Raw genomic sequence first — 16,753 nt, forward strand, 5'->3', positions numbered from 1 at the left:
ATCGGAACACTCGGGTTAGAAGTGGTGAAAAAATAAAGTACCTGTTCTCAAAAAATAATAAATTGTATGTTCATTTGTTACTCTTTTTTTCCTCTCCGTCTAATTACAGGTGATTTTTATACAAGGAAGTGTTATTTTGATGCGTGACCGCAAAAACAGAACGACGGTAATTACTAGTCCTTCATTTTTGGTAGCTTAAATAGGAGCTGGCACTGTTACATGATTGATTCATGTACAATAAGACGAAGAAACTTCAAGATTCGCCTTTTCGATGTGTTGACACACACTCACTGCTGCGTATGTTAAACGCATTTCTGTTTTTTTTTTTTTGAAAGATTGAAATGAAAACGATGTGATAAACTGCTAAAGTACAGACTTTTATGACGTTTTACAGTTGAAAAAAAAAAAATAATAATATTCATACATTATGTAATGTTAACACCTATGATGTTGAAAAACCTAAACATCATTGATTCGTCCCCAGCCCAGGCGATCTTTTCTTATTTCAAGGTTCAACCAGGAAGGAACGCTACGATCAATGTATTGAGCATTTGGATAGCGCAGCGGTGCTTCTGGCTCTTTAAATGGATGAGCTTTCTTCAATTTTTTCAACAAATATTCTTTGTGAATTTGCTTCGGATCTCGATACTTGTCCATGTACAGATTGAACGGCATTCTCAGAGGGAACCACCTCTGTTTAGCAATATAAGGTGGTGGGAAATCGTACTCAAATGTGGGCTCCTTTGTACCTGTAATGAAACGATCCGTCACATTCAACCATAACATTTTTTTCGGCTAATAAAAAGTGAGCACAAGTATTAGATGGTTTGTTTTCACAAAGAATAGCTACGAAATTTTTTCATCATTGTTTAAAGTTTTGTATGAAAAACAGAGACAACACATCAGTTAAATGGTTAAACGGCAAGAATAGAATCTCGGTGCTAGCTGACAGGTTTTCTTTGCATTATTTTATGTTCAGATTCTTCATTAAAGTTAATTTTAATTCTTTTTCCTCAAAAGTTGTGTCAATGCAAGTCATGCTACTTGCGTAATAATAAATTGTAATTTAATTGAATACATAATTTACCAAGAGTTTCGTGGAAAAAGTCTTTGACGGAGGGATCCCAGTCAGCTTGAAAAAAGGAGAGCCCAGCAGGCGTCAAAACGTCCTGATGATCTTTGTAGAAATTGTAAGTGTTCCAGTTACGTTCCTTCAAGGAAAGGCTTGAAACAGAGAAAAGCAGAGTACCATAGTTTCAAAGCCAGAGGTAACAGTCCTTTTACTCATTTGCAAATTAAGAATATCGCTACTCACCATGGCTGTTCCTTCTTAAAAGCTGAAAAATCAAGTTGCTTATCTTGTTTATAAAGAATGAAAATGTATCTATGGTAGCCAGTTCCGCTTAGCGGAATGGGCTTCAGGTAATCCATCAACAGCTCGCCTTTTTCCACATCGCTTCCAGGAATATTACCACTGAAATTAATAATCTGTTATTACGCGTGAATCGAGTAGAATATAATTTGAAACACGGTATGATCTGGGTTAACCATCGATAATAAATAACGGTACAATTTTGTTCAGTAATTTTTGAAACTTACATAAACCAATGGCAATATTCGCTATTCTCCTCAACCAAGTTTCCATCTGGGCAAGTCAGCAGCAGCGTCCACAAGGTGTTTGGGTCGGACTCGTATGCAACTTGAGGTGATTTGCTAGTTTCGAGAGGCTTAAGAATATTTCCCCTAAAAACCTTTGAGACATCTCCATCATCATTAATGGTGTAACTGATGTTCAGTGGGACTCTGGGAGTGAAATAAGCATCTCCATAAAGGTCCTTGAAGATGCCATAGTGATCAGCAATTTTACGACAGTCGTCAGCTGCGGAAGTCTGCTGCCATATCTTTTGTGTCTCATCTAGATCAATTCTAACTGAAAGGTAAAAATTAAACGAAAGATTAGAAGGTTCCGCGCGATTCAATGAATTTTTATCAACTAAGAAACAAGGCGACAGTCGTGAGATAGAATAAATAAATAATCTTACGCTGCAAGTGTCGTGCAAGTCGTTCCAAGTTGGGATCTGACTGGATTTTCTTGCGACGTTCGAGCTGCTGAGCAAGAATTTCACTTCTAGATCTTCGAACAGCCGGTAATCCAATATCCACTTTGAAGTTTAGCGCAGGGTCATATGGTCTGAGTTCTGAAAATTATTCACCGTTTGTAAAATCAATATTTCCATGATATTTTGAGGTTAGACCGGAACAATTAATCGGCGATAAAACAATATAACCTTCAAGTCGTTGTTCCAAGCTCCTTGCTACTCCGGGCGGTTTCCCTCGCATTCTGTGCCCATAACGTATCTGCTGACCTTTAGTAGCTATCAACTCGCTCGAAATTATCCTAAATAACGCGTTCGCCATTTTTCAAACTTCGTCTGCTACCTCCGTAAACATACCTTTTCCTTTTTTCAGTTCACTTAAGTTCCGGCAGATGTCGTTCACCGCCGTGCAAACAGAAGATCCGTCTAACTAGCCGGTAGCGGTGCCTGCGCCATTTTTGAAATCTCAGTTGCTATACTATGGTTATTATTGTTGTCGTACGGCAATCGACGCGACTACGGTGAACGTTTCGAGTGCGATAGAGTTCGGAGGGAGTTGGGCGACAGTTCGCACCAGTTGGCAGGTAAACGTCGAAGGTGTCGCGTCACGGAAAGAGATGGAGCGCGAATACCCGTATCGAAAATGAACGATACGTAAAATACCGAGTGAGTAACATTGTCGTGTCCGCGAATTTTAGGCAGCTGTGAAGAATAATATTTTTTATACTTCGTAACGTTAAAATGTTATAAAAAAAAAGTGGTGCATTTTCCAAAGTGTCAACAGTGTTCGTGACGAACGAAGAAAAGTAAGAAAAGATAAAATAGTTCATAAAAAAAAAAAAGACCCACACCAGAACACAAAACAAAAGAACAACGTAAAGAGACGTAAAATGTTACGGAAGGTTTTTATCGGCGCGTAACAAAAAAAAAACAAACAAACGATAAACCACGGGACTGACTGCCTATCTCTTCTTAATGTTAAAGCCGATAATGCAAAAAGATATATTGATTAATACGCCGTTCAATCACACAGGGTGCTGACGGTTGAGGGGGAGTTCAGAAATAAAAGTGAAAAGTGTCAAAGTAAATGTGATCGTGATTTAAAACACCGTGACGTAACTTGTGGAAAAACAACAGAGAAAGAAACTACAGGAGTTTATAACAGGTGTGCGCCGCGTCACGAACGCCCGAAACACGCCCCCCCCCCCCCCCCCCTCTCTCTTCTTCACCCGCTTCTCGTCATACTTCTCCTCCTCTAACTGTCATTCATTTTTCCTTCGCTAATTCACAGAGCTCGTGCAGCGCAATGACGGACCTATTGATCGGGATAGCGGGCAGCGCTTTCGTTTGCCCTGGAAGTAATCACGGGAATGGCGAGGTGGTTTACAGGAACGGCGGCAGCGGCGGCGGCGGCGGCGGCGGCGGGAGCGGTGGAAGCGCCTTCAGAAACTCGGAGATGCGACATTCTCGCAGCGAGGATCTCCTCGGCTCCGGACGCCCCCTCAGCCCCATGCTCGCCGCCGCCTCGGAGGACGACCTGGTCGCATCCACCGCTCTCCGCGAATGCTCGAGCCCCCCGTCAACGCCGGGATGTTACCGAACCCCCGGACCTCCCGGCGTTCTAGCCGATCGCGTTGACCCCGAAGATTCCATCCGTGATATCGTCACCGAAAACGATTTGTACAGGTTCGTTTCTTTCCCGTTACTTGTGTATTTTAAATCTTCCGATTACTCTCGGTCACGGAGCAATATAAATATACCATCGTTGAGTTACTTCAATTTCCTTCCACCCAGAGTCAAGAATTTGAACAATGCTTTAGAACAGCGCTTGTTTCAAATAATTATAACGCATTATTTGAGTTGGATGTGCAAACAGTTGCCTGTCTTTTTGTTTTCAGCAGTTTATCGACAGAGCGTGCAAGAATTATTTCAATTTCCATACAATATATGAAATTTTTGAATAACTTTATTGTTAACGAATCTGCAAACAGTCGGCTTTGTTTTGTTTTTTTTTTTTGTTTTTTCTACCACTACCTTACCGACAGAGGGAGCCAGAATTTTTTTTCAATTTTTTATCGATATCTGTAGCAAGGACCGTTCCGTTTGTCGTTCATTCTTGAATATCAGATGAAATACTCTGTTTTATTATCACTTTGGTCAGGCATAATCCGAAAACTGGTCTCAGAGTAGCACGCAGCCGCTTAATTAATCTTGTATCTTGAATTCCTCGCTGATGGTTGATGCTGAGATAGATCTGATGGATCGTCGGATTAGATTATTACTCATATAATATATTGTACACGGGTATGCATGTATCAGAGTATCATTATTTTTCGCGTCGCAAATTGGCCAAAACAAAATTCGTTTCGACCTTAAATACGTGAGGAATAATATCGGTAATCGGAGTTTGCGAGTGATTACATTTACGCTTGTACAATACTAATGTAGTTGAATCTAATCAATTACGTACGTTTCGAAGAGTGCGTAAACGAAGAAGGAATCATCTATGAATATAAATAATCATCAATTTTGTCCGCCGCATTGTCATCAAGATTTCATTCTACGACGAACATTCTTTAACCCACTCGTGGTTGGCGATTACCATAAACTGACAATGAAGGGAAAACGAGCGCGCTAATTTGCATGATAAATAAATACTCGTGAAATGTAAACAAGTGTCGTGTACATTGGACTGTATCAACATAAAATCGACTATTTATTATTTTTCAAACTTCATGTCGAAAATATTCGTCCAAATGACGAAAAAAAGATGTTGCCCAAGTTTCAACTCTTAGTATTAATATTTAGAGATGCCTCGTCGGGATTTTCTATTTAAACAATATGAGACTTTTTTTTTTTAACTTTGCACTTTATAACTCGTCAACGCATTGCTGTACTGATAAGAACAGAACGTATTTTTGTAGGGAATTGAACGCTCTACAAAAAAGGTCTGCTATCTTTTTATGATAAATCTACTCTTTCAAGAGTTATTTGAGTTCAAAGGTCAACAAAGAACCTTGACTAACTTTCGAAAGAGTAGATTTATGATAAAACGATAGAAGACCTTTTTTTTAGAGCATTAAGTTCCCTACAAAAATACGTTCCGGTTTTATGAATAGACTAATGCGTTGACGAGTTATCAAATTCCAAAGTTTAAATAACAAATTTTTTCGATTTTATATAAATGGGAAATAGAAAATCGCGTTGAGGCTTTTCTAAATATTAATATTAAGAGCTGAAACTTGGACAGCAGCTTATTTTCGTAATTTGGAACAATATTTTCGACTTGAGCTTTGCAAAAAAAAACAAAAATAGCTCATTTTTTTGATAGAGTCTAATGTATATACGAACCTAATTTTAATCTCGATTACAATTTTTAGCACGGAAAAGTCAAGGGTATGCAGAGTAAGCGAGTGCAACGATACAAGTACAGTTTAGAGTGAACTCGTACATCCAAGTCACGTCGAGTATTTATATGCAGGACTATCTTTAGCGCGTTGCGAATAAGAAAAATGACAGAAAAATAGAACGAAACATACTTTGCAAAGGTTTGAATTCCTCGCTGAGTGTGCATACAATTATATACATATATCGTATTTGGTTATGTACATATGTATAACGTACATATACACGCGTATCTATTTTGCGATGCAGGATGCGCAAAAATCTCTCCCGCGCATGACGTCACTCTTAGAAAACCGCAGGCCGTTAATTAAACGTCGTTCTTAGTTTCGCGGATTATCCCGCTGAACGATGAAAAGGTCGGATCATTTCACCCACTCATTCCATAATCAGCTCCTTCTTCGTTTTACGAAAAGAAATCTGGCACCGTTTTGGTAACATTTTTTTTTCCAGAATCACAAGAAACGGAATATTTTTTTAATCGTTTTATCTCACGGGAATCGATTTGCAACCCTTTAGAAATTTGTAATATAGACACTAATAATATAGTAAAAATGCATGAATTTTTATGTTATATGTATATATATGTATATTGTTATTGTATATACATGAACCAAAGGTGCTCCCTTTGTACAGTGAGGGATAAAAGTGCATTCGTACGGATAATATTAAATAAAATAAGTAATAATTCTTTTTTTTTTTTTTATCAACAATTTATTTATTGAAACGTGTGCTGTTTTATATCATGCCAGGGCACTAACGTAAACAAACAAACAAACGTATAGAATCGGACTTGTTTATCTATTGTTCCGTAGTGAAAAAAAAAAAAAAAAAAAACAACCACTCCCCATTAAGGCAAGGACAAAAGTATTCGTACACCGTGTTTACACCAAATGTAGGAATACTTTTTTCCCTCGACATGCCTTGACCCTGTAGTACTCACCTTGTACGTATGTAACAATCGTATCATCCATCCCTTTGTACTCTACAGATTCGTCCTCTTCAAACGTCACTACGACAAGTACGTCGCTCTGGCCGCAAGGTACGAAGAGGCAAGAGGGGTAGCCTACTACTTGGAAGAGCGTTACCACGAGGTCAAGGTACGTCGACGTATTATATACGCTTGCATTTGTGCGTGTAATAATATTGTCAGTGTGTTTGAAAACCGGTTGGTATTAATACAGTGATCCTGAAACCCGTATAATATACATGGGTTATAAAAATTGCCTTGAAATTTTCGACGATTCTACGCGTATCTGCATTTTTATTATTTTTATTTTTTTTCATTTTTTATATTTCCTCTTTCAATTTTTCTCTACGTCTAGTTGGATAAAATAATGATAAATCTTGAACGCGGTCAATTTTGTCAGCAACGGTATGGGTTTTATATTACGCAGATTTGTTGTTCCGATTGTACCGGGACAATCACTTGAAAGTTGAAAATCAGCCGCGCATGCGCCGAATAATTCAATCTCATTGGTCGGCGAAATCATCCCGCAGCGATATTCTTGTCTGCGATGCAGGCGTGCCAACCTAAGCAAAATTTGTACGTTTGAATCTTCAATGAGAGTAAAGCGTTGAATTTCCGACCGTTCCGACATTATTACACTTACAATAAATTAAATACTGAGAAAAAATGTTTTTCTGACTGACATTTTAGTGTTGAGGTAAAAATCTTTAAAAAATTATACAGTTCTTCCAATCATTTAAAATTGATTTGGGGGGGGGGGGGGGGGGGGATTCGTCAACACCTTAGACAAGGACCACCCTAATACGTATATGTATATAAATATCTATAAATACACGCACACTGCGATGATATTCGCGATTTATCTGTTACATATACCTAAAAATATATAGACAGAAATCCGTTTATACAGTAAAATACGCGTTTGCAGTCGGTCGCAGTGCAGCGGCTTAATTTTACGGTTGAATTGAACAATAACCAGTCTGTATTATAACTGTGCATTTAATTACTAGTGCATTTACAAACACACAGGCACAGACACCAGTTTATCTGTAATTCTATCCTTGGCCGCTTAAGAATCTTGCGAATTTGCAAGTTTCTCGAATCTCTGCACAGCAGCGCGAAATCATACACTTTATGTATAAATAATACTGTATAACTATAACTAGGACCCGGATTATTATGTAAATAAATATATTTTATTCGAATCATTTTCCTTATTTGATATTTCATTTAACGTCGTTTGTTGTTTGCTTCAAGCCAGAGAATACGGATTTAAGTTTCCATATTTTTTCTTCATATTCTTGTTTTATTAACCCTATATTATAACGATGTACATATTTTGTAATTTTGAATACATATTTATCCGGGCCTTAATTATTGAACACTTTATAAAAACGTTTGATTTGTTTTCAATTCCTCGCTATTTCCATGCGCGTTAGGGATGCGTTTGTAATCCTACGATTACTGCGGTGATTAATACAACGAACCGTGGATGAATTAGCGCGCCAATATAAATACCGAGTCAAATTTTCACCGGCTCGTTTTACCGTTGTTGCTAAAATTATACATAATACCGGTGTTTGAAGTGAGCTTGTGCAATCTTTGGATTCGCTTTCGCGTTCACTTCCACAGCTTGAAACGCGGTCCCGCTAATCGCTCGCGGGCTTCGCGTAATCATTCAGAGTACGTAGGTAGGTTTAAGGTACACTTCTAATCGATGATCGGATCGATCAATTGTAGCCGCGCGTGACAAGCGTAAAAATTTATCAAATGTTACAATATCGTGTATAAAATGATACGTTATAATAAAGAAATTTTACTTCCTCATGCATTGCTTTCGCAGTAGTTTGTTACGTATGGATATATAAGGCATTCCACTTTAAATCGACCTACGTCTGACTCTCACCGTCGGTGATTTAATTTATTTCTAAGTATGGTATACAGTGTGCGAAAAAAAATCATCTTTCACGGATTTATAGATTTTTTGGATCACGGATTTGATTTTTACTGCTACCAAAAATACAAAAACTGAAATTTTTAATCAATAGCTGTTATCTATTAGCTTTAAGCTATTTTCATTCATTTTTTTTATTTTTTTTTTTATTCTTAACGATCTAATTTTGAGACCACGATCAAAGTGATATATATATATACCGGGACAATCTCTTGATAGTTGAAAATCAACCGCGCATGCGCGAGTTTTCTCGTCTGTTCGCGCAGGCTGGCCATCCCGAGTTTCATCTGTCAAACTGTTTCTGCCGGCGATGCAGTTGATACGAATTTTCGAGGTTAGAGTCTCAAATAATTGAGGCAGCGACTCGGAAAGGCTTGGGAAGCATTTGTTGTCGGGTCGGAAAGTTGATTCTTCGAAGACCGGTCGGAACTTAACGCTTACGCTCTTTGAAAATTCAAACGTAGACATTTTGCGTAGGTTGGCCCGCCTGCATCGCAGACAAGAATATCGCCGCGGGAATATTTCGCCGACCAATGAGATTGAATTATTTGGCGCATGCGCGGTTGATTTTCAACTTTCAAGAGATCGTCCCGGTATAACAACGTGAAATATTCAGATGAGAAAACATCTGTGAGTAGATTTAGGGAAAAAATCGCTGTTGATGGTATAATTATTACAACTTCCTGCACTCTGTACGAATATTTGCATTTCGGAACGGAAGAACGTGGTCGTAAATGTACGTGTGCACCGGTTGTGTGCCACTACTTCCGGTAAGCTCAACTCTGCCACGGGAATCTCCCACGTTATACGTAACTAACGAACCTGCGGTATCTACTTCGGTGCATCGTGTATATTATATATAGATAATGTAGGTGCATAGGTAGAGAGTTGCGCTGCATCCGCCATTGCAGATGCCTTTCTTTCTTCGCTCTGCAAGTTGCAATGCAAAGGATATTGGAGGGGGATTAGAAGTGATTCGTGAGAGAACGCGGTGTTCTCTTCCGGTGGCACAGTTGCGGATCAAATTTTCCTCGTTCGTTTTGTTATTTGTATTATCATAACTGCTATTTTACTGTTTACGGTAAAACGAGGATGATGATAATTGTTGAAGTAATATTACAGCAAAGGCATTCGGCTCGAATGGAGTAATAGAGGCGGGGTTGAAGTTCCGAATTTGAAATTTTGCTAAGGTGCCTAATCCTGGATTATTTTATGGCGAAACTTGAAGTATAGAAATCTAACTTTGAAGAAACGACTAAGTTTTGAAACTCAAAGGCTCAAAGTTCCGAAATGCAAGATTCCGATAATTCAATTTACGATTGAGCAAAGTTTCGAAAAGTAAAGTTCTGATCGAGAAATATTGCGGAAAATAAAGTTTCGATGGAGTAAAATTCCAAAAATTAAAATATACTCACACGGCGTAGTTTACTCAAAAAGTGAGTTTAAAGAATCAGAAAAACCGAAGGATTCCGAACGCAAAAATATTGAAAATCAAAAACAAAGAAATATGAAAGTGCTGAAATCTCGATTTTTCAGATTTTTAAAATTTTCCCATCTTCGCACTTTCGTAACTTTGCGCCTCGGTTTTCGGTCCATTCGAAACTTAGACGTATCGTCAAAGTTTGATTTCTCTACTTTAAGTTTCGCCACAAAGAAAAAAAAAACCGTAACTTGGCATTTTCGGAACCTTTCAAAGTCGGAATTTCAATCCCGCCCCGAATAATAATAAACCAATAATTTATTTCCCTTCGGTTAGTTTCTCACGGTCAATTCGTCGATGCTTTCTCCGCTGCTGCAAACTGTCTATAATTATATATTACACGATATAAATTCTTGAAAATGTAATTACCGTTGCGTTCACATATGTACGTAAATAATTTATTCGTTATCGATAAAAGATTATGTGTAATAGCAAGAATGCAATTTAAAAAAAAAAAAAAAAACATCTAATGGGATATTTTTTTTAGTAGCTTATATTACAACATCGATAAACGATACCTATAAAGTGTATCGAATAAATTAACTCGCTGTAGAGAATTTCATCCTTGAAAGAAGTTTTGACGTTACGATTTTTGGATAGTTAAAGCCTCGGCACGTCGGTCTATAATTATTATTAATATCGTTAGATAATAAGCGGGACCCGCGATTTCCTTACGCCTCGACTCTCGATTATCGGTATACATAATTATCAATTACGATGGACACGATACGTGATATGACGTAACAATGAACCGATCTCGATAAGTCGAAAAAAACTTACAGCGATATTTGGCGGGGGTTTGACGATTCGGAAATTTTTTTTCATTTTACACAGGAAAAATTGAGGGGGAGAGGGGTGGGGGGGCAAAAAATCTTTCAAACCTGTTTTACAACCGTACAGTAAAATGTCTGCTTTATCGACCTGCGCGAATCACTTTCTTTCTTCTTAGGGTTTTGTATATTGTATACAAATATCTGTATACGCATACGTACATACATGTATATGTATGTATAAATGTTCGTTATACTTGCAACGATAAGCCAGGCATGCATTGTTCTGCACTCTGCAGAAAGTTCCTTTCAATTACCTGCTCAGAGCTTCTCTCTACTCGTTGCGTCAGGTACATGGTATACATATATATACTATATATAGGTATGTATGTATGTGTGTATATAATGGATATAAATAAATACGTTCACACACACGTATACAAGTAAATAGAGACGTGTTACATATTATACACTATACTCATACAGTTTCAATATCCGCTTTTACTGCATCGCTAACGATATGAAAGTTTTGTTGTTTTACATCTTATAAATGTTTGTTTTTCCATTTTATCGCCCATCATCCTATACATACGCATTTGTATATGTATGTACATATAACGTTAACTGTATGACTGGAAACTCGTTGAATAAATACTCGTATATATATATTAATCACCGTGTCCTAAAATTCTTGTTAAAAAAAAAAAAAAAAAGAAAGAAAGAATCCTTCTTTTTCTTTCATTTTACTCTTCCTCCCTCACTTTCTCAAGTTTCTCATCTCTCTTGTGTTTATTATATTTCAACTCATTCGGATTACCTTTACGAACAACGGAAATAATAATTTAAGACGCGAATTAATACACACACTAATGTGACGTGTGTATATTTATATATATATGCCGTATTGAATATAGATATAAGTGTAAGATTATGACGCGATTGACTTGCGTTGACACACTTTGCGCAGCACGCATCTTTTACCATTTTATAACAATTATACGTCTTTATTATGCATTATACATATACAGGTGTCCGGTAAAAACAGAAATTTCTAAATATCGAACATTGAAATTTTCTATCATGCAGAGAAATTCGAAAGAAAGTAGAAAAAATACACACACACACAAAAATATATGAATGGGGGTCAATAGTTGGAAGGAATTGCCGATATATGGAAATTTCAAACATACTTATCAGTGACACTTTCAAAAATCAAGATTTCGAAAAATTCATCATTCGTTATTTTATTTTCGCATGTTTGAAGCTGCTGTAATATATCAGCCATTCCAAATATTGATCCTTCCAAGTTTCGACCATCAACCAAAAGTACATGGATATTGTTTAATTAATAAGAAAATTCGACATATTCCGAGTCGAAACGTCAGACGCCATTTGCATAAATACATAGATAGCCTTTTATTATTATCAGCCTTGTATACTCGTTTATAATTTGCAATATAAATTTTTTTCATCAATATCGAATCATTATACGATCTCTATTACACACCATCTATATTACATCTACAACCGTGAATACCTTGAGAAGTATAAGTCGCTTCAGCTTCGAGCAAACGCGTATTATCTTCTTCTTTTTTTGTTTTTCTTTTTCATCAACATTCGTGCTATTATACAAACCGGGAAGAGTTTGTTTAATCTTTATACCACGTACCATCATGCGGCTTGAGAGGTACTTGTATTATATATAGCTTGACAATATCGCACAGTGTGCTATATATTTAATAATACCTACTTGAAAAAGTTACAAGTTACAACGATCACGTAGAGTAAACACCCACACGCATACCCAAACACACGATCATCGTCTTATCTGTAATCCATAACTATTTGAAACGATGATAAGGGTGGTAGTGCATTTTATTTATCGTTACTGTACGTATTTATTTTTTTTTCTCCTTCTATTTTGTTTTTTTGGGAATATCCGAACTGCGGATGAGGAACAATTATAATCTGTATCTATGATATAGATACGTACACATGTGCAACATGTAATAAATATGCTTCCATCTATTTATAACACGTTATAATCTCTGTATGATAATTATATGTGTTTCCGTGTATAAATTTCATAATTAATCTTTATCATTTTCTTTACTCACTTTTCTTTTACTTTTTCTTTTATAACATGTCATCGTGCGTGTGTATTATACGTAATATTATACCTATATGTGTACCCACATTATATCGAATTGAAACACGCTGCGCATCGCGATGTTAATTAATAAATTTGATAACGCTTCGTGACATCCACTATATATATATATACAATTCTTCATTATCTGTGATGTATTATTCTTCGTATAATGCGAGTTTTCACAGTATAACATTATACTCAGCCTGTATCTTCGTCGTGGTACATTTGACATGCAGTTTCCGTGTTTGTCTTTTACTCATATTTATTTCTTTATTTATTTATTTATTTATTTATTTATTTTGTTTTCTCATCCATTAATCACCGGTCTTTTCGTTTCTTTTTTTTGTTTTGTTCATTCTCGAGAAAAAGAGCACGACACACGTATGCACGTATACGTATACACGTGTACGTATGACATTTAATAATCGTACGTACGTTTTGCCGGACGACACGGAAAACACGCGATTACTCACTATACCCAGCATAAGCTGTTACAACCGCGTATAATTACGTTTAACCAACGCTCGGACGTTTACAGTACAGGTATAACATGCATGATCTGTATAATGTAACACGGTCAGTTTCCCTCCCCATGACTTATCCTCGTCCCCCCCCCTCCAACGACTATTCTCTATGTCATGTATTGAATTTTTTATTTTTATTTTTTATTTGCTCTTTCTTTCTCCCCTCTTTTTTTTTTTTTTTTTTTTTACGACGTACAGATCGTGTCTGTATTTTGTACACACACACACACACACACACACACACACACACACGCCTCTCGTTTTCCGCATGAAAGAATAACGCCGCGCGGACTTCCGCTCGGGTTTCACGCGCCTCGATCTTTTCTTACACTTAACGTACCTTCGCGTAAAAGCTTTTGCCGTTGCTGCTGCTTCTGCCGCTGTTGGAATTTCGTCCCCTTAAGTCGATTATAGGGTTTTAAAGCACACATCACCCTTGGTAAAAGAAAATGACGATAAAAGGCGAACGAAAAGATGGAAGAAAAAAGAGAGATCTATGGAAATTTGTTGTTGTTGAGATTGTGCGTGGAAGAAGAAAAAGAAGGAGGCGGGATATCTTATAAGATGGGACGTTTTTTAAGAAAATACAACCGCTAGTTTCTCTTTTTTTTTTTTTTTACAAATTTTTAAACATCGAAACAGAACAGAACGGCATGTTTGAAGTTTCCGAAAAAATTCTCAACAATTCGTCGATTAAAAACGATCATTCGAGACTAAATCCGGAAGTGAAAACCAACCATTATTTTTACACCTAATAGTCTACTTTCGAAAAGATGAAAGATCCTAAATTCTTTTAGAATACTTGAGAATTTGGCTTCAAATAATCGTCTTTAATCGTAGAATTTTTAAGTATTATTTCGGAAGGCTTGAAAAATGCCGTTCTGTTTGGATCTTTGAAAATTTGTTTCAATAATTTCCTTTGTCAAATTGGCGTGGAATACCTTATATTTTTATACAGCACACATGACATATTTATATACGTTTGGAACTCGCACGTGATGTTACTACAACAACATTGTATAGGTATGAATATAATTTTATTGCCAGATGGCATTATGCAATAATGAGAAATATTATTACCGATGGAACATTACATATGATTCATGGATCGTAATATCAGCAGGATATGACGTTATTAATTGTACGACGAAATAATTCCAGGCAAAGATTATTGTTTATTTTCAATTTGCAGGCTGTATAAATAACAAGCGCGAATCGAACGACCTTAATTGACGTTTCCTTATCATCTATGTATACGTACATTCGTTACACGTATTTATTGAAGCTTTCATTTGTCTATCGAGCAAACGTTGCACATAAATAATTACTAATTGTAAGAGAAGGAGAGATAGATATATAGATATAAAGAAATAGAGAGAGGTCTGTACATAAGTTGAACATGCGGGCACGAGTTATTCGTGAAAGCAATAAATCGCAGCGTGACATTTCCCGTCCTGCACTGCACGTTAAATGTTGCAAAGCGTAAATTCATATTATACCTCGTTACACCTATTTAGATAGGTACACGTTGACGACAACACCGATATGGACGCCATAATTGACTGACAATAAAGGTGGTACATTAATGTTCATTAACACCTTGCAGGGCTTACGTCTAACTTGTTTAGTTTACGGTCCTAAACAAAACGCGTGTTCGACTCTGTACAAATTACGTGAAAGTTACTTCCAATCTCTCACTTTATTACTGCATAATTCTTATATTACATAGAATCAATTGCTCGCATTTTTTTTTCGATCCGAAAAATCGTGACGAAGTTTGTAACGTTAATGTAATGATTTATTTCTGTCGAAAGTGATTATTTTTTCAACTTTATCATTACTCGAAATTCATTAAACCGTTAATACAGCGTATCAAGAAAATCAGATTTTGTAAATTCAACTTCGAGAGGTGAAAGAAGAAATAGTGATATTTGTTTAAATTTCTTAAGTTTCGATAATACGTTAACGTTACTAACTTCAGTCCCGTATTCGAAAACAAGTTAGTCGTAAGCCCGAAGCATTGACGAACTTTATTATCCATACTTATCCACACGTGTCCCCGCAAAAGAAAAGTCACTATGTACAGGTAAAGGAAGCTACATAGACGATGGCTTATGGGTAATTGTAAGCAAACCCCGTCGACGACTTTCTTTCCCTTCAGCTCCAGCGGTCGTTGAGTCGTCGTTAAAGGGATTCCCACCACCCTAACCTAACCTAACCTAACCTAACCAACTCGTTATACTCCACGACACACCCACACACGTATGTTTAACACTTGGTGTAACACCTGAATTTGCGTGTGTGTGGTTACTGTATTCATAGCATCCCTCGTCACGGTCTATTCAGCAGGGTGCATTAACCGGGACCCTCCCTTATTCGCTACTCTTTCAATCCATTCTCCCGCACCCTTGTCAAGGATATTAGAAAATAGCTGGACTACACGCGAGGATTTTTACTCGAAACCTGTGCGGCACATTTTGTTTCTAAAAGTTGTACCGATTCGACAACCGCGGAATAAAAAAAATATCTTATGATTTTCGATGTGGTCATTAACGTGTAACACGTGGTCTTGAATTAAATCGACGTGCCTTTCTTAAGTTGAACAATGTATTTCATTAAAAGTTTGATAATCAAAGTACGGAGTTTTTCACGTTAAATAAACAACAGGTCCGCGGGTGATGATCGGATATTCTCCATTATATACACGTATAATGATCCTTTGTTGTTGTGATTAAAAAAAAAAAAAATGTTACAATAGATAGACGGAGTTAAGAATACTGTACAAATCGAGTGGCAGATACATATCGGGATCTAGAAGCATTGCTCGCGTGTAATACGTGCTTTACCAGCGACATAGCTAAACTTATTTAACGTTTTTAAGTCTGGTTTATCAAGAATTTCAAAGATATTTGGGTAGTTGTTGTCTTGCGAAGCGGCGGATTAGAAGCACACTTGCTTTTATTTTGGAGTTGTAAACACACGATTAACATATGGAGAAGTCCGTCAGGTTTATCACAAAGTGGCGGTGCGAAATATACGAAAATCTAGAGACAAATGAACTATCAATTATTCTGGCAGCATTTAGATTCAACGGTCTAATTTGAACAATCGTATTTTTATTTTTTTTTTTGCAGGTCAATTTTTATATTCATTTATTTTGCATCATCTGTTACATAATCGCGAATCAATTGCAACGATCTTCTTTCTGCGCTGTTCTTTTACACTGCAAGACGTGAAGTTTTCATTTCATTCATCATCATCCATGGTAGGATCGTGTATAATCTCATAAAAAACGTATCAATATTTTTTAACAAGAGTGCAACAGTGCTGAGATAGTGAAAACTCTTACTACGTAACAGTTTAGAAGGTCGCGTTATACTTGCAAATCTGATTCTCATGCCGCTG

General features: G+C 36.8%; 2 protein-coding genes across 2 annotated transcripts in view; one reads left to right on the plus strand and one right to left on the minus strand.

The window, feature by feature from the left end:
* Positions 1 to 44: 44 nt before the first annotated feature.
* Positions 45 to 2,467, minus strand: mRpL38 (mitochondrial ribosomal protein L38). The gene is made up of 6 exons (XM_046610854.2): positions 2,289 to 2,467; positions 2,043 to 2,198; positions 1,600 to 1,930; positions 1,316 to 1,474; positions 1,088 to 1,224; positions 45 to 749 (listed from the first exon to the last, which is right to left on the minus strand). Exons 1-6 carry the CDS (start codon positions 2,416 to 2,418, stop codon positions 460 to 462), a joined length of 1,203 nt encoding a protein of 400 aa, XP_046466810.1. The 5' UTR covers positions 2,419 to 2,467; the 3' UTR covers positions 45 to 459.
* Positions 2,468 to 2,622: 155 nt separating this feature from the next.
* Positions 2,623 to 16,753, plus strand: part of LOC124211601 (uncharacterized) — a 30,670-nt gene continuing 16,539 nt past the window's right edge. The window contains exons 1-3 of the mRNA XM_046610853.1: positions 2,623 to 3,261; positions 3,388 to 3,782; positions 6,490 to 6,598. Coding sequence (XP_046466809.1) covers positions 3,403 to 3,782; positions 6,490 to 6,598 — 489 coding nt within the window. The 5' untranslated portion in view covers positions 2,623 to 3,261; positions 3,388 to 3,402. The remainder of the gene's footprint in view (positions 3,262 to 3,387; positions 3,783 to 6,489; positions 6,599 to 16,753) is intronic.

Source organism: Neodiprion pinetum, chromosome 2, assembly GCF_021155775.2.
Source record: "Neodiprion pinetum isolate iyNeoPine1 chromosome 2, iyNeoPine1.2, whole genome shotgun sequence".
NCBI lineage: Eukaryota > Metazoa > Arthropoda > Insecta > Hymenoptera > Diprionidae > Neodiprion > Neodiprion pinetum.